Here is a 25,862-nt window from a genome sequence, read left to right on the forward strand (position 1 = left end):
CTTGGAGCGTTAATATCCTCCTAGGTAACGTTAAAACATCACAAGGCTACTTGCTGACTGCCGAGACAAGGTAAGAATGTGCGACTAACAGTCATCTAAGTCACAGTTTTATGATATGTTATCAATTGCTAACCATCGAAGTCGAGTAGATTCACCAACGGTAACGTTCAGGTAGCCTCGTATAGAGATACTTATGTTTGTATGGCGTTAGTTATTAGCGTAACTTTATTAGCAGAGTACTTTGTCTTGAAGTTCATATTAACCACATCAATTTCGAGTTAGCCTAATAGCCTATAAACGTTACACTGTTTGTAACATGTACATGTTGTTTCATTGTCGCCACTAACGTTATGACTACGTAACTTTTTGATAACTTAACTTGCTGCTCTCTGATGGTCATCAAACCCAACTGATGATGCGCTGGACGTCATGACCAATTTCATGTTGATGGAGCAACTGTGGAACTTGCAGTTGCCTTCCGACATCCACCTACTCTGAAGTCCCTTACCCACAACAGTTGAACCACCTTGTGTGGACAGAAACCATGTCAGTGTCATATGGACGTGTGGCGTGCTTTGCCCGAGATTTTTTTTTACTTAACTGCATCAAGCCTTGTTAGTGTAAATGCAGCTAAAGTGTAGTGTTAGTTGTTAACTCAAAAGTTTTAGTTAACCCTAAAGTAACCCTAGATGCTTAAATTTACAGTGGTCTTGACTAAGTTCTGAACAACATTGTCAGATCAAAGCTGATTTTTTTTTGTTAGAATACATTTTCCTTCCCACTACTACTACCACTAGGCCGAATAAGGCCAAGAGGGAGGCACATCACCCTAGGACAGGGGCCTACAACAGGTAGCTTGTGATCTACCAGCTCCCCACCTGTTTCTGAGTAGCTCGCCAAGAGCAAGAGGTTCAAAGAACATATTCATAAATCTAAGGTCAAGGTCTCAAAGTTAAAAGGGTTGGAGATCCCTTGCACCACCTATGAAATGATGTCAGTGCAAACAGACACTGGCTGGCATGCATACAGTATACAGTTTTGGTTGTGTGTTTGGATGTCCCCAAAGCACTGTATATGTTTTATCTGTTGTTGAAGTCTTATGCACTTGCAGAATCTGCACAACTTTGTACAGACCATGTGGATGATGCATTTTGCCATTATTTGCATTGTGTAGACAGTATTTCTATTGCAAAAATGACAGGCAGTGTAAAAAAAACATGAAGTAACAAAGAAAAGATCATTGAAAAGGCCAATATTAAAGTCTCTGCTTTGTCTACTTTATGGCTATAGAAATATAATATACCATCACTTGTATATTTTTGTTGCCACATACTGACTTTTGTGTCCCATACAATTCTTCTCATTCAGCTGAGCCTGAGAATTTCAAGATGCAGGATAAAGTCAGCAGGTTGCTGGATGTGAAGTATGAAATAATTCTCCACCAAACATTACTGCAACTTTGAATGCTAGCTATAGATGTAAGAAAATGGTTTGGACTAACTTTGGGTTTCTCTCATCAGCACACATTCCCTCAGTAATGATTCACCTCTGGTCAGCCCTGAGGGACTGGGCTGCTCTGACGACTTGTCTTTGGAGAACATAGGTAAACCACTGGAGAACAGCTTACACTGCTCAGACCATGGTAAGTTTTGGTGTGTTTCTGAAAGTCAGAGAACTGGTGTAGACAAATACAAGTGGGAGGTCTTTATATGTTGAGTTCTTTGTTGACTGATGACGACAGGTCTAGTAAAGCAATATCTTAAAAAGTACAATGCTAAAACATCTGGTTCCAAAGAAAAAGTATCTTGTGAAATCTGCAAAAATAGGGCGCAGTGTGCTCATGACTTGTGGTTTGTGAGTTACATTGTGGTTTTATGAACAAGTGATTTTTTACAGAATCTTGTTTTTTTTCTCAATCTTTTCATGTAATCCTGGGTTACCCTCGTCCACCCACTTGTCTCCCAGCCATAAACTCAAACTTCTCCAAATACCTCACACCCACGCAAACGTTAGCAGTGGGCTATTTGGCTTCGGGTATGAAGCCAGAGGATGATATCCTGTACCAGTGGCGTCTCAGAAGGAAGATGGAGCAGTGTGGCCGTCAGCCTCAGTCTGATCTCCAGCTGCCAGTCCCTTACGGCTCACTCTGCAGCCTGTTACAGCAGGTAGGGGAGTCCAATAATACCTGCTTAGATTTGTCATTCTTTAACCTTAATTAAAGAGAGGTTGTCATTTATCTAACTTATGCCTTCCTCAACTATGCTCTGACTTCACTACTCTGACATCTCTCAATTTACCACATGGTGGTTGCAAGTAAAGGAACCAATGATTTAGTTGAAAGAAACACAAGGTTTGGGATTACCAATAGACTGAGTAAAATGCTTTGCGTTTTTTTCCAGACTCAAAAGAACTTGCTTACAAGGGACCATTCAAGTACGGTCATTGGCACTATGGCACAAGCTTCATCTGACATATGTACTCAGGAACCCCCTCCTCCTTTTACTTTTCCACACCCCAGTCTGTCTCAGTTCCAGCCTAAGCACCACATCTCTCCACGTACATCCCACATCAACGACATCCTGCCATGTCCTCTCCAGAGCTCTCCCATGTTACTACCCAAGGAGAGTAAGCAGCATCTGAGGAAGAGTTCCACTGATACTGCCACATGCACACCATTGTCAACAGATCAGCTTAACTTCAAAAATACACCTGACTACCATCGCAACAAATCGCATTCATCTCTTCATCGGTACCTCCCTGAAAACAAAGAGGGACACTGTCTTATTTCTAAGAAGAGTGGGAAAGGAGGAAAAGGTGTCATGTCACAGCGGGTAGGAACAGAGGCTGAGACGAGAAAGAAAATAAATGGAACTTCCTCCAGTAGAGAAAAAAGTTCTAGGTAGGTAGGTTTTGAAAGAAAATGTACAGAATATTTTTTTCATTAAACAAATACAACAAGCCTCTGTATGAATGTGCTATAAAAATGAATTCCTTCCTTTGCTTATTACTAAATTCTAACCACACTGTATGTGTTGTGTTGTAGATTTGGCAGACATATGGAACAGTCTGACCCTACACTCGGTAGACATATGGACCAGTCTGACCCTGCACTCAGAGGAGACCAAGATGGCAAGAGGCTCAAGCGGAAGGACTCCCACAAGGCAAGACGACGAGAAGCTTCGGCTTTATCCCCCTCTCCTCTACAAAGCACTCTTGGAATGGTCAGTATGATCCAGCTACTTGGTTTCCCTATGACTTTCCCCATTTACATGATGCTGCAATGCATACAGTGTTCCCTACAGGTCTGAAATATAGTTGTGGTACACATCTAATTTTCATGAATCAGTCATAGGCATGACATTGTTCTATTTAGTCCTCCAGTGTTAATCAACAATTATGTTGCAGTAGGTGTTTGGACAATGTTTCAGTTAGCTGTTAACACAGAGAATAGGGTCACTCCTGTTTTCCTGCATTGCTTTTCTTCTGCCTCCACAGGTGGTGTCTGAAGTTCTTTTTCCTGATTTTGGATCAGCAGATACTACCAGAATGTCAAGCACTGACTCTTTTGAAGACACTCAATCATTTCCACCACAACCCTTAACCACTCCTCATAGACTTCAGAGACCTTCAGAGATCATTAATAAGCTTCTTATAGAAGCAGAAGGTGAGCTGTGAGTTTGACTTTATATAATACAGTTTTTAGGTTTAGGGCTGTCTCATAGCCTGTGCCATCCACCTTGAACTGAGTATAAACGCTTCATGCTTTGCACGGAGGGTTTGACTTTGACCTTTACTTGCATAGAAAAAGGTATTGGACAGAGTTTTGTAACGGCCATTTCTGTGAAAATACTGAATTATCATTCTGTCTTTTAAAACATAACAAATTAAAGTTCCTTTTAGTTCTAGCAGGCAGTGAGGAGTGTCTGCTTTGGGTATAACAGGAAACTCAACCATGTAATATGTTGGTCCTAGGGCTTGATCAGACAGGGGGCAGTTTGCAGAGTGTAAACGCGAGGCGCATCATGCTTTTTCTTTTTTCACTGACGCAACTGTACTTCTCTTAACTGTGCTTTTGCTTGTAATAACTAACAAACTAAAGATTGTATACATTAACTGAGTGAAATCAATACATATTTTAATACCAAAAAGGTTCTTAAAATATTGCATTTTCCACTGAGAATGAAAGGAATTCAATTCAAGGCGCTCGGGGTCTTGCTGACAACTCCTTTCACTGCAAAAACAGTGTGCTGTCTGATCATGCCTTTATGCTGGAAGGTTTGCCTGGCACTGCTAGTCTGTCTGGTTAAGAATCTGAACCAGCATTTTCTGGTGGGGTGATGACAAAAAGGAAGCACTGTGACAACAGGCCAAATTTCATACCCAAAAGTTGACAGCACCTAAGTTGCTACTTTCTTGTGATGATCATTGTTGTGCATCATCTCATGATTAGTATATGAATTCTGGTAGATTCAGATGAGCTGGAGTTTGAGGATGATCCCTTGCTGCTGGTGCTGCGAGAACAGAGAGGCTGGGTGAAGCAGCGCATATGGTAAGAACCAATTATCAGCTGATTGTCACAAGTTACTTCATCTGTGCACTCATTTTTTTTATTTTTTTTTATGTGTTTGTATGTACAATCATCTTATAATCTAATATTTTTCTCATAGTGACATGGACATGTTGCTTGAAGCATGGCATGAGAAGCAGCCCCTCTGAAATCTCAGAATCTTGCACACATTCCTGTATGATTTTAATATATTGTAAATAAATTATGAACGTTGAACATTTGTAAATATTTTGTAGATATTAGTAGTAGTATTTGTGTGATTTGTTTGTGTAGAAGTAGTCCCAGGGTTACAAACGAGATCTGTTCCCACGTAAATTTAAGCAATAAGCCTTAGAGGCCGTAGGCTCCACTGATTTTAGAACAGTTATGGGACACTTTTAGCCATGACACGAAGCAGATTGCCTAAAACCCCTCATAGTTGTTCTAAAATTACTGGAACCTATGACCTCGCGGGGCTAACAGCTTTTCTTAAATGGTTACTACATATACCTGGCAAGATTTCAGAAAATTAAGGGACCGCAACAAGAAATTTAATGATTGATTCATAGATAATCATTCTTCTGCCAAGAAGTAAAATAGAATGAAATGCAGTCAATATGAAGGGTTGGGTTTGGGTTTTTACAGTGGCATCGAACGCAATTCTGCCAATCATAATCAAGGACAGGAACTATCCGTTTTAGAATGTTGCACATAATTTCTAACAGGCAGTCGTGGCCTACTACGGCTTTGGGCTTTTAACCGGAGGGTTGCCGGTTCGATCCCCGACCAGTAGGAACGGCAGAAGTGCCCTTGAGCAAGGCACCTAACCCCTCACTGCTCCCCGAGCGCCGCTGTAGTAAGGCAGCTCACTGCTCCGGGTTGGTGAGTTACCCCACTGTGTGCCCTGTGTGTTCACTAATTTACGGATGGGATAAATGCAGAGACCAAATTCCTTGTATACACAAGTATACTTGGCCGAGGAACCTGATTTACATGTAAATTAAAAAATATAAAACAGAGTAGGAGTTATTGGAGTCATAAATTAATTTCCCTTTTCAGGACAACTGTATGGTGGGTCGTGGGTGAAGTATTTTGTATTTCATCTAATTGAAAAAGTGGTCTGCAAAACTTCTCTTGTCAGAAACAGTGAGAAAACCTGAGCATACCCTAAGCCAGTACCAGCTTCGGCCCCAGGCCAATTCATAAAACATTCTAGCTAAATCTGTCTGGAGAGGAGTGGCATAATTTGAATGGCTCTTGAGCTCAATCGACAATAGTTGAATCTGAACTAGATTTTACATGGAATTGTTTTGGATTGATTCAAAATTCAACTTAAACTCCAATAGTCAAATTTAGAAATGGATTTAATATGCATAAACCTTTAAATTAAAATGTAATCACTATTGCAAAACAGTGATATAATCTAGATTTTTAACTGACACTTGAAAGATATACAGTATACTATTGTGCTATTCAGACATTGCCATTTCAAATTATAGGACATACTTACACAATTTACATTTAAATTAATGTCTGTTTTAATCAAAGATTCTAGAGTGCTCTAGAATCTTTGGTTTTAATCAAGCAATTGAATGCATCGCATAGGATGAAAAGCATCGCCATGAACACTAGGCAAAGGTGGTGGCTGATACAGATGTTTTATAAAAGCAAAAGTAACTAAATAGATACAGGTATGTTTTCTTCCGAAGTTATCAGTCCATCCTGTTTTACTGTCCATCCTCCGCCATCCGAATGGATGATGTTAGCGATCATACATGTCCTTCAAAATCTTAATGCTCTCGGCATATCTCAGCTGGTTTTTGTTAGAGGACTCCTTCCACCTGAAAAAATATATAGCAACAATTGCAATGTTTTAGTTTAAGGAAGTAACATCAGGAAAATAAGGCAGATGCTTGCTGGTTCCAAATATAAGTCCAGTATTTTTACATATTAGGAGAGGTTAAAGACTCTTAATTACCGTATACCCCAGTTATCCAATAAATGTATGGACATTTTAAAGTGTTTTTGCCTAAATAAGTTAAGACTTGTTTGTTTGGGACTTTTCACTTCATCATAAATTGAAAAGCCTTTGCACCACTGGAACTAATGTCACAAGTTGTCTTTTTATGCAACAGACAGCACTAGTCATGAACTTACTTTTGTCTGATTTTCTTCCATCGAGCCATATGGTTATATATTAGCGGAGTAGCATTGGAGGCTGCATCTGTACCCTGTAAATAGAAGAAATGACCCATACCAAATAAATTTGATTAAAAATATTGATTTTGAACGTTGTATAAATCAAATGTAATCATCAAATTTAAAAAGAGGAAACATAATTGTCAGCATACTGGTTCTTACCTCTGTGGGACTGGCCTTTACAATAGGCGGTATCCTCAGATTAACGGGGTCCCCTGAAGAGTTGACGGGACATGTAGTGGGTGGTGGAAGTCTGTATACAGTCTGACTTTTACCATTTATCATGTCAACCACCTACAAAATTCAAAAGAGTACTATTTGGATTGGAGTCAGGTACTATCCCTCAGTAGTTCAGGGCTTACTAAAGCTGAAATGGTACTGAACCATTATATAATATGTTTTATAATGTACAGATTGTATATCTCAACTCACTTGAGCAGGGCATTATAACCAAGGAGGTATTACAGATCTGAAGAGAGAGGAAGTACCGCCCCCATTCATTTCAATGGTCAACGCTTGGCTGGGCATAAAAAAAAAAAAAAAAGGTTTGGTTCCTGTTGGTTGTCAGTTGAGGCCATGGGTCGGTAGGAATTTTTTTTTTTGTTTGTTTTGGGTTTTTTTTCCCCAGTGGCAGTAAGGGATAGGTAGAAAATCAATCCCACCAGGATTTCGCGAGGTTTTTTGAGACTGTTGCGACCTAAAATGCCTGGATGGAAGTTGCGGTGATTTTAGCTGTTTCTTGTGGAGAAATTGCGGGAGGAAGTGAAAATTGCAAAAATAGTTTAAATTTAGGGCAATTAAGGTTAGTAAGACCAAAATCACACTGATAATCTTGATGCTTATTAAAAAGGATAATCAAAGGTATACAGTAAGGATTACAGAAAATCAAAGTAGGCCTACTTTATTTGTGAAAATGCTTTGACTGAGGTCATTCACAAAGCATTATAGTAGAACTGTCCAAAAAAGACAGTCACCTAAAGAGATGGCATCATGTCATATGTTTCAATACATTCATATATTTTGTAATTCATATTAAGTTCATATCTTTTTAATAATTCATAGTCTGTGGCCTGCATAATTACTAATAGCCAAGTAAGTATCTAGTAATTTCATATTGATTTAAACTATTTGACTACACTTCTGTTTAATGTCATTACATTGGTGGTGTACGTCTAATTAACTGCCTGCCCCTTTAAGGACGTGAGAGTAGCCTAAGTACATTTCTGAGTGGATTGGAAGGCTTGCATCTCACTGTGTTCGGCTACGAGTGTAAATCACTTTTTGCATAGTGCATTACGATATGTGGATGCAATTGGGAATGTCTTCTATGTCATTAGTTAAAATAAATGTTAAAAAAAAACAACTCGAATGAAATCATTATTGGATCATAGAAGAGGTAAATGTCTTGCAATTTTATTAATTTCTATGATTTTGGTAGCACTACTCAAACTAAGCCCACAAGCTAGCAAACATGACATAAGCTAAAAGGACATATCCAGGTAAACGTTTGCCAATGGGTTGCATAGCCTACTCAAAAATCAGTAAACCAAGTAGGCCTTAATTAACTTACTTTCATAGCCTAGGTAGGTTAGCAACACCAGGTTGAGAGATGCAAGTAAGCAGATCATTAACGTTAGCCTTCTATTTATTGTCATCAAAACTGTAGAGGAACGAACACGTTAGGGCAGTCTTTGTTGTCATATGCAAAAGGTGCAGAAGTAAGTGTGCCATCTGGCTCAATATTCTGCGCGAGGGACTGTTGTGGTAGGTGAAATTTCACGGTGAAACTACGATGATTGGACAAATTTGCGAAAAAGTTGCGGTGTTTGGACAAAATTGCGAGTGCCTTGGTAAGTGACGAAAACAATCGTCTTCGTGAACAGCTGTGCATAGGCTACTTTGTAAAAGAGAGAATACGCTCATCCCTATACATAACGCAAGGGGTAATTAATGTAATTATAGTTCGCCTTTTATTTGTGGATTTATTTAATATATTTAGTGTTATTTCTTCCCCAAGCTCATAAAATAAATTTGGGTCGCACATAAATTGACAGGGTCGGTCGGAAACCGGAACCCAAGAATTTTTTTTTTTATGCCCTAGCTACTTCAGCAAACAATGTAGAGCAGTGTTTCTCTTGAAACTTTTTCAGACCAAGGATCACTTAACCAATAAAAAAACCTCACGGAATACCTAGCTAAAAAAGAAAGTAGACCTACTTCAACAGTATATTACACAATAGGCCTACTCAATGAACCACCTTACTTATTGTCATTCCACCTTGCTTATTGTGTCAGAGGATTCATATAATTTAAACTGGCATAGTTTACATATGCAGTGTTACAAAACTGTTTGGATTTACATACAAATTGGTTCAATGTTGCAAACAACTCATTATTTTAAATTTAATTCAATTAAAATTAGATATCACTTATAGAGCGGCAAAACATTGCACATGTCTCATGGCGCTTTACAGAGTGTTAAACAATCAGAGAAGGCTATATTATATTTTACTACGTCTGGGGCCCGTTGCACAAAAGCAGCATTAAGATATCCGGGATAAGTTACTAAGCTGCGCTTCATCAAGCCAGGTGAAACCTATCCTGGATAAGTGCGCACTCACGGCTCACGGTGGAGCAGGCTAGCTCCACAGAATAAATCGCCATGGTGACTTATACCATAACATATCCTGCTGCCCTCTATCCCACTTTTGTGCAACCGGATCACGGATAAATTGAGCCAGGATAACCAAGATATCCCGGCTTAATCTCTTATCCTAGTTTTGTGCAATGGGCCCCTGGTCTCGGACCACACTTTGAGAAACACTGATGTAGAGATATGTGGGTAACACGGGGACGGTTGTAACTTATATAATTTCTCTGGTCCTATCTAAACTCAGACAATATGTAATGATCACAAAACTGCATTTCTAGTTCTAACACGCATAGCAGTCAGTTGTACTTAGCAAACGTAGCTTGCCGGTTACTAGCAAGCCAGTAGATACAGTTGGCTAGACTAGCAAAGTTTGCTACAATGTGACACACTTGGTTTGTATTATTTCACTGGCATTTTGAAACCTGTAGACTTTGGAGTGTAATAACTATAACATACAGAAAACGTCTTATACAGCAATATTTCATTCAGGAGAAAGCATGGCTGGTGCCGTGAATTTTACTTTACCTCTTTAAACTGACACGCTAAAACGGTACTCGCCTAGTCTTGCAACTGTCCCAAACACATTACAACTGTCCCCAAAGACGCTCACTGCATTTAAATGAAAGTTACAGAAAAAGTAAGGCATATCTGCTTGAATTGTTTAAGTAAATGTAGAAATTAATATTTATGTTGCATATATATATTCAAATGAAGGGGGACACTTTAGCTGAATTTGAGCAACAAGAAAAACAAATTACAACTCTACACAGTTTCTCCTACTACAGACTAAATAAAACTACACAAACACCTGTCTTGTTTCTCAATAACATTATAATTATTATTGTTATTATAATAATAATAATAATAATAATAATAATAATAATAATAATAATAATAATAACAAGACACACAGCAGGAAGACAAAAGGAGGTATGAACTCACCTCTTCATCAGACATGCTTTGAGGGGGACTGGGGGAAGAAGACTGATCGCGTACTGTAGGATTATTCCGCATCCAGGCCCGGCAGATGGGGTAAAGAGGAGTGCTGGTGCTGAACTGTGCCAGGTCTACGCTGCGGTCGAACAGCTTGATGATGTATGCATCTTTAAAAAGATTTCAATGGTGACAAGTTTACAGTATGGTATATTGTTTGAAGATATGGTATACACAAACATAACTGTGCAAAAGTTTTTTGACATTTTTGTTTTCTATCCCTTTAGCTTTTGCATGGCAATAAGAAATATAGTACACTCCGTTTGAAAATAGTTAAGTGCTCCAGTGAGAAATGTATATCCAGTGTTGCCACAATTGGGCTTTTTTTGACTACGTCGGGCAGGGGGGGGAAAGCTTTAGGCAAGCAGATAAAATTTGGGTTAAATGTTTTTTTCTGTGACAAAATCGCTGTTGGCCGTTTTTTTCCAGAAAAGGCCGGGTTTTCGAACGTGTTTGGGCGGAAACCACTCAACCCAATCTGGCAACACTGTATATCGCTTATTTCCACTTGAGAAACATTGCCAAAGTGCGGCCCTTTTTAACTCAACAAGATGCAGAAAAACTAATTCACGCCTTTATCACTAGCAGGTTAGACTACTGCAATGCACTTTTCACTGGTCTTTCCAAAAAACATCTAAAGAAATTGGCACTCATACAGAACTCTGCGGCTAGACTTTTAACTAAGACTAAGAAGAGAGAACACATCACCCCTGTGTTGGCTGAACTGCACTGGCTCCCTATTTCCTATAGAATTGATTTTAAGGTTATGTTAATTACTTACAAAGCTCTGAATGGCACAGCACCTTCATATATCTCTGAGCTTTTAATATCTTATCAACCACAAAGGAAACTTAGATCATCCAATTCTAATCTTTTAATCGTACCCAAAGTGCTCCACAAACAAAGTGGAGAAGCTGCTTTTATCCATTATGCCCCCAAACTATGGAACACCCTGCCTCTGTACATCAAGCAGGCGAGTTCAGTAAATATTTTTAAAAAAGATCTGAAAACATACCTGTACAGGAAAGCTTTTAGTTAACTCGTCTTATCCTGTAGACTACTTTTTCAGATTATTCTACATCTGCTGCTATTGGAGGGCGCAGCCAGCCAGAAGCAGATGGGCTCCCCCTATTAAGTCAGGTTCTGCTCAAGGTTTCTTCCTGGAATATGGGAGTTTTTCCTTGCCACAGTTGCCATATGGCGTGCTTGTGGGGGGTAAGAGGGTTAAGGCTGCCAGTCTTATGACATGTCATTTTCTATATCTTTGATATGTTGCTGAGTGGATCATAAACGGCCCCAGCAATGAAGAAATGTGATTGATAATGACTGACTATTATTTTGTTACATGCTTCAAATGTAAAGCACTTTGAGCTGCATTCTGTGTATGAAAGGTGCTATACAAATAAAGCTTATTATTATTATTATTATTATTATTATTATCGTTGAACAGACAAAGTGACAGTGACTAGACACCAGTGACGATTTGGGTAAGTCATTCGGGAGAGTTAGGCTTTTTTTTTCGCTAATCTGCAAAAAAAAAATTCTTAGCAATAGCTTTTTTTTGTGGTACTGTGTTCCTATAGGTGTCTAATAACACCTCCCAATTTATCCACGGCCAAATCCTCAGGGAAACACCTGCATGGCCAATCAAGAGGGTCTGGGCGAAAATAATGAAAACCAATATTAGCTTTTGAGATGTCTAACTAGGGTTTTTTAGAGGTGTGGAATCTATTCCAGCCATTAGTTTTGAGTAAAAATGACTCCTAGTCCATAAAAAATCCATAACAAGTGGTTTTATTGAACAATTACAAAACAAAACTTACTTAATCCGTTTAAAATTGAACAAACCTCATCCAACTCCCCTGCACTCCCTCACTCCTGTTATCATCTGGCTGGTTGATGTTCTGGCAAGGGTTACCATGACAGTTCCAACTAGCAGAAATACACTTGACTCCTTGCTTTTTACAGCAGCTGACAAACTTCAGAGGGTAATCTGGGATCTGTTCTTGTTTCCATCCATACATCCAGTGATGGACTTTGTAGCAGTAGCCAATCTCTTGTCTGGAGATATACCTGTAAAGAGTACTGTGCTGCAGCTCCTGTAGTCGGAGGCAGTTTCTCAGGCTTGATACTAGTTATAGTATTTCACAAAACTGAGTACCCCCCTCACTTTGTAAATATTTTATGATATCTTTTCATGGGACAACACTGAAGAGATGACACTTTGCTACAATGTAGAATAGTCAGTTTACACAGGGTGTCCGCGCGGTAGTAAAAGGTAGTAAAAGGTAGTAAATAGAATCTACCAAAATTAAGGCCCTTGAAAGGTAGTAAAAGGTAATAAATGCAATTTGACTTGGTAGTACATTTTTCATCACCACCTCAATATATAATGAGTTTACATTTTTTGCTTAATATTTGTGTCTACATGTTTTAACTTCATCTTGCCTAATTAAAAAATATATACGTGCTAACAGGACCTGAGTGAGTCGGAGTCGATAGCAATGACGTAGAAGTAAACTGTGTAGAGTTCCGTGGTTGACAGCCTATCAGCGACGCCAACAAACAACATTTTCGCCTTTTTCAGTTGTTTTACAGGGATACAAACAACGCGCTTTTCGGTGTCTCCTTCAAGTTGCTTTGGGCGACTTATATGAATCGTGCAGATCCGAAGAGTTTTTTAGGGGCCGGGGATGCAGGGATGCTTTTCGGGGACTCTCACGTTTTCACGTCATCTAGGCCCTACCGCAGGCTACCAGAGCAGCGTTTATCATATGGGCCTGCTTGTTGTCCGGTGCTTCTGTCACTCATCTGATAATATTTCTTCATGTAGCAAAGGAGCGGTAGATGTAGGCCTAGGCTAGCCTATCACTCTGATAGCAGCTAAGAAAATATAGGCTACACTCACTCCGTTAGGAGGCAACTCTCAGTTTACACTAGGCTACTTCAGCTGTTTTAACAACTGTGGACTTGACTAGTGTAAGCTTTCGTTCAGCTGACGGTAGCGCTGCCATCTGACTGTGATCATCCAGAACCGTGCAATACAATTCCACCTAGCCCATCAGTAACAAAGTTCGAACTAGTCACTGACATAGTAACCGACAACATTTTTTTAACGTAACCTAGACCTAGTATCTAATGTTACGGAATTGCAAGAAAACGAGTGAAAACAATTCCTTACTTTTAACCACGCAAGTGCGCGTGTCATTTATTAAAGCGGTAGAAAACTGAATCAAAGACGGCACTGTCCATCAACAAAAACAGCATGCAGTTTAAAAGTCCCGTTATTTAAAGAGACAGCGATCACTCAAGACAGACCTACACAACTGAGCGATGAACGTGACATTCTTTGAATAGCCTATAAACAACTGCGTGAAGAACCACGCTAATCTAGTTAATGGCGAATTAAGTTTTTGGCATTCACATTTAAATCATGCAATAGCCTATGAAAACTTGATCAGTTAAATTGTTCTCATAAAAGGAACAGCAGGCCTACAAAATATTCCAAATAGGCTAGTTTTATTGCAGTGACAGAAAACTGCAACATATGAGTTTTAAAACCATGTTAAATTTGAAAGCATCTAGCTAGTGACAGGAGGGTTTAGGGGGGAAAAGAAACTCTGTAACCTACTTGATTCCACAGTCAATGTTCAGTATTTGGCCTATAATTTAGCCTATAATATTGGCATTTGAATCCATGAAAACTAGCCAAAATCTATAATTTCCTATCGACAACAGACCCCAGTAACGCATCGAATCGCATTGCTACACATTTTGAAGTATTGAGAGGAATCAAATCATTGGCTTAAAGAATCTATATTGTATCAAATTGTGATTAAACTTGATTTACACTCCTAAATGGCATCCTTACCTACCTACCTAACTGTTGTTTTGGGAAGTATTTATCATGCAAGCATCGTGCATCCATGCTGAGTAATGCAATGAAATCATAGTTTTCAATTTTGCATTAGTAAAGCAGTCCACTGATGTGCATGTTTTCATGGACTGCTTTAGTGTCAAATGTGCAACAACAATACCATACCAATAATAATGGCTTTATATATCCATAGAAATAGATTTCTGGGCCTATCCTTAGACTGGAGTTGTTGGGGGGTAGTCGGTGGTGTTTGTTCTTCATTTTTCACCACACATGTTTGGTGTTTTAGCGTAATTTGTGCCAAGGTTATCATTCACCTTATTAGGGCTAAGGGCTGGTTAGGATAACTCAAGGGCTAGGGTTAAGGTAAGGACAACTGAAACTGAACTCGACACTACAAAAAAACATTGTCATTGACAATCACCATACTTAATGATCACAATTAGCCTAATAATAGCATAAGTATATATGATTTATACCTTATAGCAAGTAGTAAGTCGCGCTTTGCATACACCCCCCCCCCCCCCCCAAAAAAAAAGGGCTGCTGCTTGATGTCGTGTTGGTAGTAAAAAATATTGTCGAGGTAGTAAAAAAGGTAGTAAAAGGTAGTAAATTCAACTCTATGATTCCTGCATATACCCTGTTACAGCTTGTATAACAGATATAATCAAAATAACACAACATGCTCTCCTGAAGTGAAAGTGAAAATGTCCAAATTGGGCCCAATTAGCCATTTTCCCTCCCCGGTGTCATGTGAATCGTTAGTGTTACAAGGTCTCAGGTGTGAATGGGGAGCAGGTGTGTTAAATTTGGTGATATCACTCTCACACTCTCTCATACTGGTCACTGGAAATTTAACATGGCACCTCATGGCAAAGAACTCTGAGGTTCTAAAAAAAATATTTGTTCCTCTACATAAAGATGACTAGGCTATAAGAAGATTGCTAACACCCTGAAAGTGAGCTGCAGCATGGTGGCCATAGACCACACAGCGGTTTAACAGGACCGGTTCCACTCAGAACAGGCCTCGCCATGGTCGACCAAAGAAGTTGAGTGCACATGCTCAGCGTCATATCCAGATGTTGTCTTTGGAAAATAGACGCACGAGTGCTGCCAGCATTGCTGCAGAGGTTGAAGGGGTGGGGGGTCAGCCTGTCAGTGCTCAGACCATACGCCGCATCATATTGGTCTGCATGGCTGTCATCCCAGATGGAAGCCTCTTCTAAAGATGATGCACAAGAAAGCCCGCAAACAGACTAAGGACATGGATAACTGGAACCATGTCCTGTGGTCACATTGTAGCAAAGTGTCATTCCTTCAGTGTTGTCCCATGAAAAAATATAATAAAATATTTACAGAAATATTAACTCAGTTTTGTCCTCATGAGTTTTACATTTTGTTGCTCACCGTCCACCCTCCGCATTGGACTCTCTCCCTCTTCTCTCTCACATACACACACACAAAGAAAGCCAGAAAAGAACAGATCTCAGCTTGTGAAGTTTTGTTTACGTGTTACACACTGGTACTATAATCACAGATAGTTTTGTCTCAACATGGTGTTTGTGAGAGAGTCAATGTGCATAGATGTGTTTGTGTGTGTGGTTGTGAATGTGTTTGTGAGAGAGTCAATGTGCATAGATGTGTGTGTGTGTATGAGAGAGATAGAAACGAGTGTCCAACGTGGAGGGTGGACAGTGAGAAACAAGATGTAAAACTCATGAGGACAACATAACTAGTATCAAGCCTTAGAAACTACCTCCGACTACAGGAGCTGCAGCACAGCACTCTCTGCGCGCATTTATCCAGACCAGAGATTGGCTACTGCTACAAAGTCCATCACTAGATGTCCTTGAGTGTGGATAGAAACAAGGAGAACATAGTTATGCACCAGTCCCTACACCAGATCCCATTGCACCAGACTACCTTCTGAAATTTGTCAGCTGCAACTGTGCAGGTAAAGTGTATTTCTGCTTGTGGAAACTGTCATGATAACTCTTGCCAGAACATCAACCAGCCAGATGATAACAGGAGTGAGGGAGTGCAAGGGAGTTGGATGAGGTTTGTTCAATTTTAAACTGATTAAGGACGTTTTGTTGTAATTGTTCAATAAAACCACTTGTTTTTATGGACTTGGAGTAATTTTTACTCACAACTAATGGCTGGGATAGATTCAGCACCCCTAAAATACCCTAGTTAGACATCTCAAAAGCTAATATTGGTAAAAACAAAAAATGTTTTGATTATTTTTGCCCAGACCCTCTGGGCAACCCAAACTTGATTGGCTCTTCAGGCGTTTCCCCGAGGATTTGGCCGTGGATAAATTGGGAGGTGTTACTAGACACCTATAGGAACACATAGTAAAAAAAAAATGTTTCAGATTGGGGGAAAAAATGCCTAACTTTCCCTAACTTAAGTCACTAAAGTTGAACTCTAACGCCAATTCTAACACGGAGCTCAGTTGATCATGTTCACAGAATACCGTCGGTCGGAAAAAACTTGAAAAAAATCGGTGCTGTCTGACACCAGTTAGCCAAAGTGCCTACAAGCTGTGCTATGAGGGCATATATTAAACTGTGCCTTTGTGTCTTTTAACAGACTCAAAATGTCATGACAAGTGCTATGCAACATGAGCAGGGTCCTTACATAACACCACTGTGCGTGTTCAACCTAACAATTGTGAAGGAACAGTATAAATTCAGTGTTTGTAGCCTAGGCTGTCAGCCTACCTGTTTCCTTCTATTCCACAGAGACCAAACGTGAAGTTTATGTCTAAAATAACGATGATTCAGCATTGCAATGTTTATACATTAATATAATTGACTGTAACAACATAAAAACTCCAAATGAGAGCTGCAGCTGCACGCTACTGAATGGAATATGGAGGACCAAAGATGACAAGATAAATGCATCCCAACAGCACCGATTTTTTCCCGACCAACAGTATTCTGTGAACATAATCAACTGAGCGCCGGGTTAAAATTGGCCGTTCTCCTTTAAAGGGAATTTAACTGGCTGCCAAAACCCCAAAACAAGATTGACTTACTTTGTTTGTGCTGATTACTCTCAGCAATGCTGTCATCCATCTCTTTGCGTTTCTTTCTCCTGTGCTGGGGAAAGCGTGCTGATGGTCTGTAACACGAGACAAAGGAAGTGTCTCCATAGGCTTAGATGGTAGGGATGGGCAATATGGCTAAAAAATAGTATAACGTTTAAGTATCCGTCTTTATGTGAAATAGCAAAAAAGTTAACCCATCATACATATATATAGATATATTCAGTTAAAATAAAAAGTAAAATTGTGCTGTCTGCAGGGTGACATGGATGGAAGGAATGGTAAAAATAGAATTCCTATAAGATTACTTTTACTCTTCAGAAATTACACCAACCATCATCTCCATGCTTGAGAGATGTGTACAGTAAAGTAACAGTTACTCCTCCAGCATTTATTTTTTTTGTTCTGGGCCTCACAAAGTGTTTCCTCTGTGTTCCAAATAGAGCAACCTTGACTTTTCTCTAAAGCCCATCAGACACTGTGGTTTTGGCCCAATTTTAGCTATGATTCAGTAGGACCTGACAAAATATATAAGACATAACAATCAACGTTCCAGCTCTGGGCTAATTCGATTGGATTTCCGGAATGTTAGACATTTTTGTTGGCTGTCTTGCAGTCTGAGCACAGCAATCATGACTGATTGAAACCTGTAGGCCTAGTGGGATTTACCAAGTTTTCTTCTGAGAAAGAAAAAATGCAGTGTTTACTCGGCTTAACATATTTCTTTCATCTTCCACCCTGTACCCCTGTATCCGTTTTTATAAAACGGATAGTTCTGTCCTTGAATATAATGGCAGAACTGTGTTTGAGGCAGTTGTGAAATTGTCTTTATACAAGAGTTAGATTCGGTCTAACTATTCATTTCTGATTGGACGAGAGGCATTTCATGAGTCATCACAAGTGGGGGTATACCAGCACAACTTCACTGAAGACATTTTACTGCTAGTAATCACTCCGCATATTGCATTGATTTAATCAACATTAAGGGTGTCACGATTTCGATTTTATTTCGAAATCGATCGAAATTACATCTCAATCTCGAACTTCGAACTTAAAAGTAGAATCGACGATGCAGCCACACCCCCAATGTCACGTCCAGCATGTATGCCAAGAGCACAAACACACATGCACGTGCTGAACTGCAGCGTCAACACTCCTCTAATTTTAGGCTGCAGCCAGTTAAAATATAGGCCTACACATCAACCTACCGAAATCAAAGCCCCTCTTGCTACTTTGAAATCACCGGTGTGGAAGTATTCGTTCATTCACGTCAATTAAAACTAACTTAGCCTACTCAACTTAGCAAGTGAAAAGATGGTCTAATTACAGTCCAACGTTACTTTAAGGCTTAAAATGCAAATTTATAAGTACATATTCCATGAACACTAACCTTGGGTCCCTTCGGAGTGTGCTGAAACAATCAAATTAATATTCTGTGTTGTTTCATTTTACTATGTTCATGTCTCTGTTTTAGCCTAAAGTTCTGTTTACATTACAACCTCGCGGTTGGAACGGTTTCAAAACGGTGTCAAAATAAAAGCCCCCCGAAAAAGAAAAGGCCAAAAAGAGTAAATAACATATAAGGAATGCATTAATAGTAATATTTAAAAAAGATCGAAAATCGAATCGAATCGTGACTTTAAAATCGAAAATTACATCGAATCGAGGATTTGGAGAATCGTGACACCCCTAAACATGAACATTACATTTATTCATAGCGAGAGCAGCGATTTCATAACATCACTTTGGAGTGAGAAAAACACAAAGTAGGTGGCAGGCAGATAGGTCGTAAATGAGCTCAGACTTATTTTTTAGTTGCAAAACCTGAGTTTTTAGATTTAATAGTGCTTGTTTCAACTTTTACAAAATATAAGGGCACAAACCCTAAACCCTATTGTTAATGCAGAAATACAGCCGTTTTAGAGTTCACTTTCAAGCAACATGCGTCTCTCAACAACCAGGCTAAAGATTAAAACTATTTTTGTGGGTGGAGAATGAACAAACAAAAATCAAAATAAACAATAGAAAACACAAGTAGTTGGTAATGGAACTGTTGTATAAAAGCATTATGACACTTGTGGTCCTGGGGTTGGTAAAGGATATCCTCACAGCTGTAATCGCCTTCAGCCTTGTACCTATGGCCGAATTACAGCTGTGGGGATATCCTTTACCAACCCCACTCCCACTTGTGTCATATTGCTTAAGCAATCACACTACATAAGTATTACAACTGTAAACAAAAACTGTATGTTGCTGCATCATTATCTGAGAGGAACTACATTTTTGTTGCTCTGTGTTTTTAATGAAACCTTGTCAGATTTGTCATAACTATTTCATAAAATCAGAAAGCTCAGTGAGGCCATGATTAATGTTGATATTAGAACAGCCCTGACAAATGTCCTAACTGCATGAGACGTGAGTGATTGTCAGCAACAAAACCAGCTTGATTAATTCCAGGCTTTGAGCAAAACTTGCATACAGTTAGGACACGGTGTTAACTGTTCTAAAAGCACTGTAACTTACAGCCTCTTGGGGCTTATTGTTTGATTTTACACTTATGTTGAGATTCCATTCAAAAAAATCAATCAGCTGTAATAGTTAGTTACGCCAGAGTTTGCATGATACCTCCCAAGCAGGTTGAAAGCACATCTATCAAACCTGGCATATTTACTCACCATGAGCTGAGCTACGTACTGGGGTCAAAGTACCAGTCATATCCACATAATATTACACATCAATACATTTTAGTTGAAAAAAAAAACAAAACACTGGCAGATCTTACCTTTTTCCAACAGAAGATGGTGAAAGGTCCCTGTAGAACATAACATAACCATTTTAGCTGAGTGCAGAATGTGGATGGAATGTGGTTTCTACAGCTAACCAAAGCTGGAAAGTAAATAGTGAATAGTAAATAAATAGACCATGATCTGCGAATACAGGATGGTGAGGAAAGGACAAGCACTTTGCAGTAACGGGTTACATCCGTAATTCCAGGAGTATGAGGTGCTGCCATCAGGCAGAAGGTATAGGGTGCTGTCCTTCCAAATCAACTACAGTAGGCTCGCAAATAATTTTTTCCTACCAGCACCACACTGCCGAATAAGGGAAAATAACTCGATCCTTTCTGTGTGATAACACTGCACTTTGGGTATAATATTAAAATGTCACTGATGATATTGCACCTTACTATTGATAGCCTATGGGTACAGTGTTTCCCCTAGAATTTTTTCCAGCAGCGGTGCTGTTGATTGTAGGAAGCCCCCCCCCCCCCCCCCCCCAAAGAAAAAGAGAAAAAATTGGAAAAAATGACTCCTTAAATTGTGACTTCTGGACCGATTGAGTTACAAATTATGACATAACCATCAACACAAGCATTTACAAAGCATGATTATTGCAGTACTTGAACAGGATTATTCATGTTTTTCTTTCACCTTTTTCATTTACATTATTAGTATTAGCCACTGTACAACTGTACACTGTAGGCCACTGTACAAACTATTACTATTTAGAATATACAGTGCTGTGCATAAGTTAAGACATTTATATATAATAACATTTATTTATTTACAATACATGATACATTCAAAAATAATTGATGTCCTATTTTTTTAATTAAGGCATTAAGACAAAAGGCAAAATATGTTTTTTATTCCTCCCTTTAGTCAATTTCAGCATGGGTGTCTTAACTTTTGCACAGCACTGTATAAATTATATAGACTTCTCTTTCATCTCATTACACTGTATTGGTGCTGTGCCAGTCGAATTGAGTGCCTGTCACTTTAATGCCGTGACGGCCCGTGACGCTTGCTTGATTCTCACGGTTTTAAGCTAACTTAGTAGCGTAGTTGTGCATGGTGCATAAGAATATGTAGATGAAATGAATTATGTTTCCCATGTCATTTGGTAAAATAAATGGTCAAAAACTCGAAGAAAATCTATCTTGGATTATAGCAGATAAGTGTCTTGTATCATATCTATAATTTTGGTGAGGAATTACAAACTATCTCAGATGTAAATGGTTGTGTATCCTATTACTCAAATTTAATTAAACCCACCAATAGGCTAGCTAGTTTAGTTTCACAGCCTAGGTATGTTAGCAACACAGGGCTTGAAAGCATTGCCTGTATCACAAACAAAAACGAAACAATGCGTGGAATTTATCTGGGAATAGGCTACTGAAGGTAGGGGCGAGCTATCTCGCTGGCGTGTTTAATTTGGTTCCTTGGTTAACATAATGTAGGCTACGTTTTTTTGCACAAAATTGCGTCTGGTAATAAACTTAAACATAAACACAAACAAGCGTGATCTCCTGTGGAATTCCTGACAGCGCCTTCAACGTTAGCCTACTATTATTTGTTGACATGAAACCTGAACGAACGGCAGCTGTTCCTGCGTCTATTTTTTTTTTTTTATTAGGCAACTTTTTTTGCAGTGGCGCTTGAATTCCAGGAGCGGCGCTGCGCCGCTGATGAATACATTGTAGGGGAAACACTGGGGTACTATTGATACTGCACTTTACTATTTTATACCATAGAGATACTTGGTTTGTATTGTTGTGTGGGGTTGTGGGAGGGTTTAGTGGTCCTGTTGTAGTCTGTTGTCTGTCTCTCATGAGCTGTATGGTGCAAGATGAATTTCCAAAAGGATCAATACATGTCTATCTATCTATCTTGAGTATAAAATTGATTTGTAAAATAAAACAAAAAAAACATACTTGCTCAAAGAGTCTGTTGTTGCTTTTCCTGGGTCATCTTCATTCTGATCTCTAAAAAAAAAATACAGACTGAATCATGTAGACGTGACGCAATAATAACACACTTTCATGCACACTACACAGTAATATTAAGGACTTTTGGGCCAAAGATAATAAGCCAACAACCTACAAGTAAAGGTGTAAATTTAGTGCTAAGGGGGTATCCAATTAGTCTAAAACCTGAAGAAAAGGGTCATGCTCTTACCCATGACAACGTTTCATAATACAATACCAGGCATTCCAGCCACGGACCAGCAATGTCAGAAACTCCATTCTCCTTCTTGTAAATTAGTTTGAAACAATTATTTTAAAAGACAAAAACTACATTGTGTTGCTTTCAAATAAATCCTGTCCTTGTACTAGACCTAAAGAATAATTCAGTTCCTGTCTAATTATGAGTTACGCTTTAATTTTAGGGTGTCAAGAGTCCAAAACTTCATCCCATAGCCACTTTGGCAAAGTTTTGTAACAAGCACTTCTTATTACATGTGTACTAATGATCTGTAGGTACTCAAAAGTACATTAAGTATGGGCAACATAAGTATGTGATAATACATATTGTTACATAGGTTGTTACACTGTACTTCATTATGTAGATACACTAGAACAAGGACCCCGTAAAATAAAGTGTTACCCAAAAATATATAAAAAAGTTGGTTCATGAGATCAAATGACCTATTCTTGCCACAAGGCACCATGAACAGAAGTTCATGAGTTGTCATAGTAAATATGTGTAACCTTTTCAAAGAACAATGGATTGCATGTGGCTAATATGTGCATGGGATTATGCAGCTCCACATATTTTGTCCTACTACACCCGAACCATCCTTCTACTCCACAATTGCCTTAACATTGTTTTCTGGTTGTTTTTTTAAATTATTGTCAATATCTTCTACAACAGACGCGATGGCGAAATCTAAATATCTACCTTTTAGCAACAGCGTTTTTGTTAGAAAGAACTGGGATGAATTAAAAACATTTAATTAAAAACAAGTAAACGTCATTTAAAAAGACATCGTACCATACTGAAAGCTAATATTTTGTCACTAACAACCTACATCTGTCCTCTGTCAAACACAGTTGCATTTTCAGCTTTGAACAAAATCGTTCAGGAGTTCTTCTGATCCGAACCGCTCTGGTTCGGGCATAGTTGCTCCACAACGGTAGCCTGGAAAATCCAGACCCTGGTAATCTAGAAAGATTAAGGGTCTGGCCACGAACAATTAATCTGGCCACGAACAATGTAATGGCCCAACTCGAGGGGCGGCACCAAGCATGCATTTGAAAATCTCACTGCACGCAATTGGATAACACTATAATAATAATAATAATAATAAGCTTTATTTGTATAGCACCTTTCATACACAGAATGCAGCTCAAAGTGCTTTACATTTGAAGCATGTAACAAAATAATAGTCAGTCAGTCATTATCAATCACATTTCTTCATTGCTGGGGCCGTTTATGATCCACTCAGCAACATATCAAAAATATAGAAAATGACATGTCATAAGACTGGCAGCCTTAACCCTCTTTCCCCCCACAAGCACGCCATATGGCAACTGTGGCAAGGAAAAACTCCCATATTCCAGGAAGAAACCTTGAGCAGAACCTGACTTAATAGGGGGAGCCCATCTGCTTCTGGCTGGCTGCGCCCTCCAATAGCAGCAGATGTAGAATAATCTGAAAAAGTAGTCTACAGGATAAGACGAGTTAACTAAAAGCTTTCCTGTACAGGTATGTTTTCAGATCTTTTTTAAAAATATTTACTGAACTCGCCTGCTTGATGTACAGAGGCAGGGTGTTCCATAGTTTGGGGGCATAATGGATAAAAGCAGCTTCTCCACTTTGTTTGTGGAGCACTTTGGGTACGATTAAAAGATTAGAATTGGATGATCTAAGTTTCCTTTGTGGTTGATAAGATATTAAAAGCTCAGAGATATATGAAGGTGCTGTGCCATTCAGAGCTTTGTAAGTAATTAACATAACCTTAAAATCAATTCTATAGGAAATAGGGAGCCAGTGCAGTTCAGCCAACACAGGGGTGATGTGTTCTCTCTTCTTAGTCTTAGTTAAAAGTCTAGCCGCAGAGTTCTGTATGAGTGCCAATTTCTTTAGATGTTTTTTGGGAAGACCAGTGAAAAGTGCATTGCAGTAGTCTAACCTGCTAGTGATAAAGGCGTGAATTAGTTTTTCTGCATCTTGTTGAGTTAAAAAGGGCCGCACTTTGGCAATGTTTCTCAAGTGGAAATAGGCTGTTTGAGTAACTTTACTGATATGGGGCTTAAAACTTAACTCTGCATCTAAGATGACACCGAGGCTTGTTACTTTTGGTTTGACCTGGTGTGCCAAGTTCCCCAGATTACTAAGAACAATATCTCGCTTTAGTTTTGGTCCCACCAAAAGTACCTCTGTTTTGTCATCATTTAGTTTCAGAAAATTTTTGCTCATCCACTGATTAATGGAGGTTAGGCATGCAGTGAGGGAGCAAAGGCCATCTGGGTTAGTTGGCTCCACAGAAATATACAATTGGGTATCATCTGCGTAGCTATGGAAGTTTACATTATGCTGACTTATGACATTTCCCAATGGAAGCATATATAGGGAAAATAGCAGGGGACCAAGGCAGCTCCCCTGGGCCACACCAAAAGGCAAGTCATGTTTTTCAGATACATGATCTCCTAGACTGATATAAAAATCTCTGCCAGTAATGTAGGTTTGAAACCAGTTTAGAGCATTATCAGAGAGACCCACCCACTTCGCAAGGCGGTGAATTAGGATGCTATGATCAATGGTGTCAAATGCCGCACTCAAATCCAGAAGAATAAGGATTGAGACTTTGTTTGAGTCAGTAGCCAGTCTGAGATCATTGACTATTTTTACTAGAGCCGTTTCTGTGCTGTGATTTGATCTAAAACCTGATTGGAATTTTTCAAGGATACTGTTTTCGTTGAGGAAGGTATTTAACTGATTACAAACAACTTTTTCAAGTACTTTGCTCAGGAACGGTAGATTTGATATAGGCCTGTAGTTGCTCAGATTGGTATGGTCAAGATTTGACTTTTTAAGTAAAGGTTTCACAACAGCGGTTTTAAAAGCAGTTGGAAATATACCTGTTTCTAATGAGGTATTTATTACCTTGAGAATAAAGGGAGCTAAGCTATCATATAGTTTTTTGAGGAATCTAGTAGGGATTGGATCTAAAACACATGTTGAGGAGCCGGTTTGAGTTATAATTTTACCAAGCTCAGATTGAGTAATAGTGCTAAAGGACCTTAATTTTGGGGGGCTGTTTTTGGGTGTACTATCAAACATATTACTTGTATTACCAATAGCCTCCCTTATAGAAATTACTTTGTTTTCGAAGAAGTCTGCAAATTCTTCGCATCTTAGAGAGGATGCCTGACTGAGTGTATCAAAAGGTGTTTGATGCAATAGCCTATCAATGGTAGAGAACAACACCCTAGAGTTTCCACTGTTTTCAGCAATTACCTTAGAGAAGTGGTTCCTTCTCTCATTCCGAATAGCTCTATTATAATTTGCTATTATTGTTTACACTAGACCAATGTTTACTCTGAATGATTCCGGACTTCGATGCAATTGGATAACACTACGACCAATGTTTACTGACCTCCAACGTTGCAGTGCTGTCGTCATCAGTTTAGCTCGCCTCTGGCCCGCCTATCAGATACGCCGATTTGATTGGTTCCCCGGGATGCAAGGGGTAAAAGTAACGTGCATCATTGCTCATTGCCAGAGTGTCTCGCAGAGACAATTCCATTGTGCTCTCG

The 25,862-nt window shown here is 39.1% G+C and overlaps 2 protein-coding genes across 5 annotated transcripts in view; one reads left to right on the plus strand and one right to left on the minus strand.

The window, feature by feature from the left end:
• Nucleotides 1–5,899, plus strand: proser3 (proline and serine rich 3). 3 transcript variants are annotated; one of them, XM_076281189.1, is made up of 9 exons: nucleotides 1–70; nucleotides 1,369–1,423; nucleotides 1,521–1,642; nucleotides 1,966–2,165; nucleotides 2,400–2,899; nucleotides 3,044–3,221; nucleotides 3,496–3,664; nucleotides 4,468–4,549; nucleotides 4,668–5,899. In XM_076281189.1, exons 2-9 carry the CDS (start codon nucleotides 1,389–1,391, stop codon nucleotides 4,714–4,716), a joined length of 1,335 nt encoding a protein of 444 aa, XP_076137304.1. In that variant the 5' UTR covers nucleotides 1–70; nucleotides 1,369–1,388; the 3' UTR covers nucleotides 4,717–5,899. The 3 variants fall into 3 exon arrangements, 1 of the variants encoding a protein (XP_076137304.1); XR_012986302.1 differs by lacking the exon at nucleotides 4,668–5,899 and having other exon boundaries at nucleotides 3,536–3,664; XR_012986303.1 differs by lacking the exon at nucleotides 4,668–5,899 and having other exon boundaries at nucleotides 3,536–3,664; nucleotides 4,474–4,529.
• lin37 (lin-37 DREAM MuvB core complex component) overlaps nucleotides 5,893–25,862 on the minus strand; it is a 24,022-nt gene continuing 4,052 nt past the window's right edge. For both annotated transcript variants that reach the window (XM_076281190.1, XM_076281191.1), the window contains exons 4-10: nucleotides 22,035–22,085; nucleotides 20,103–20,132; nucleotides 17,312–17,397; nucleotides 10,341–10,501; nucleotides 6,908–7,039; nucleotides 6,704–6,777; nucleotides 5,893–6,387 (exon numbers count right to left, since the gene is read on the minus strand). In XM_076281190.1, the coding sequence (XP_076137305.1) occupies nucleotides 6,309–6,387; nucleotides 6,704–6,777; nucleotides 6,908–7,039; nucleotides 10,341–10,501; nucleotides 17,312–17,397; nucleotides 20,103–20,132; nucleotides 22,035–22,085 (613 nt within the window). In that variant the 3' untranslated portion in view covers nucleotides 5,893–6,308. The remainder of the gene's footprint in view (nucleotides 6,388–6,703; nucleotides 6,778–6,907; nucleotides 7,040–10,340; nucleotides 10,502–17,311; nucleotides 17,398–20,102; nucleotides 20,133–22,034; nucleotides 22,086–25,862) is intronic.

Source organism: Alosa pseudoharengus, unplaced genomic scaffold, assembly GCF_046254945.1.
Source record: "Alosa pseudoharengus isolate Yale_2024_CS ecotype anadromous, Long Island Sound unplaced genomic scaffold, YU_APseudo_1.1 YU_APseudo_1.1_scf_12, whole genome shotgun sequence".
Lineage (NCBI taxonomy): Eukaryota > Metazoa > Chordata > Actinopteri > Clupeiformes > Clupeidae > Alosa > Alosa pseudoharengus.

Coding starts and splice junctions, on each gene's coding strand:
- proser3 (XM_076281189.1), top strand. CDS start 1,389: ATGCAGGATAAAGTCAGCAGGTTGCTGGATGTGAA. Junction 1,424..1,520: donor AGCAGGTTGCTGGATGTGAA/GTATGAAATAAT, acceptor TTCTCTCATCAG/CACACATTCCCTCAGTAATG. Junction 3,222..3,495: donor TACAAAGCACTCTTGGAATG/GTCAGTATGATC, acceptor CTGCCTCCACAG/GTGGTGTCTGAAGTTCTTTT.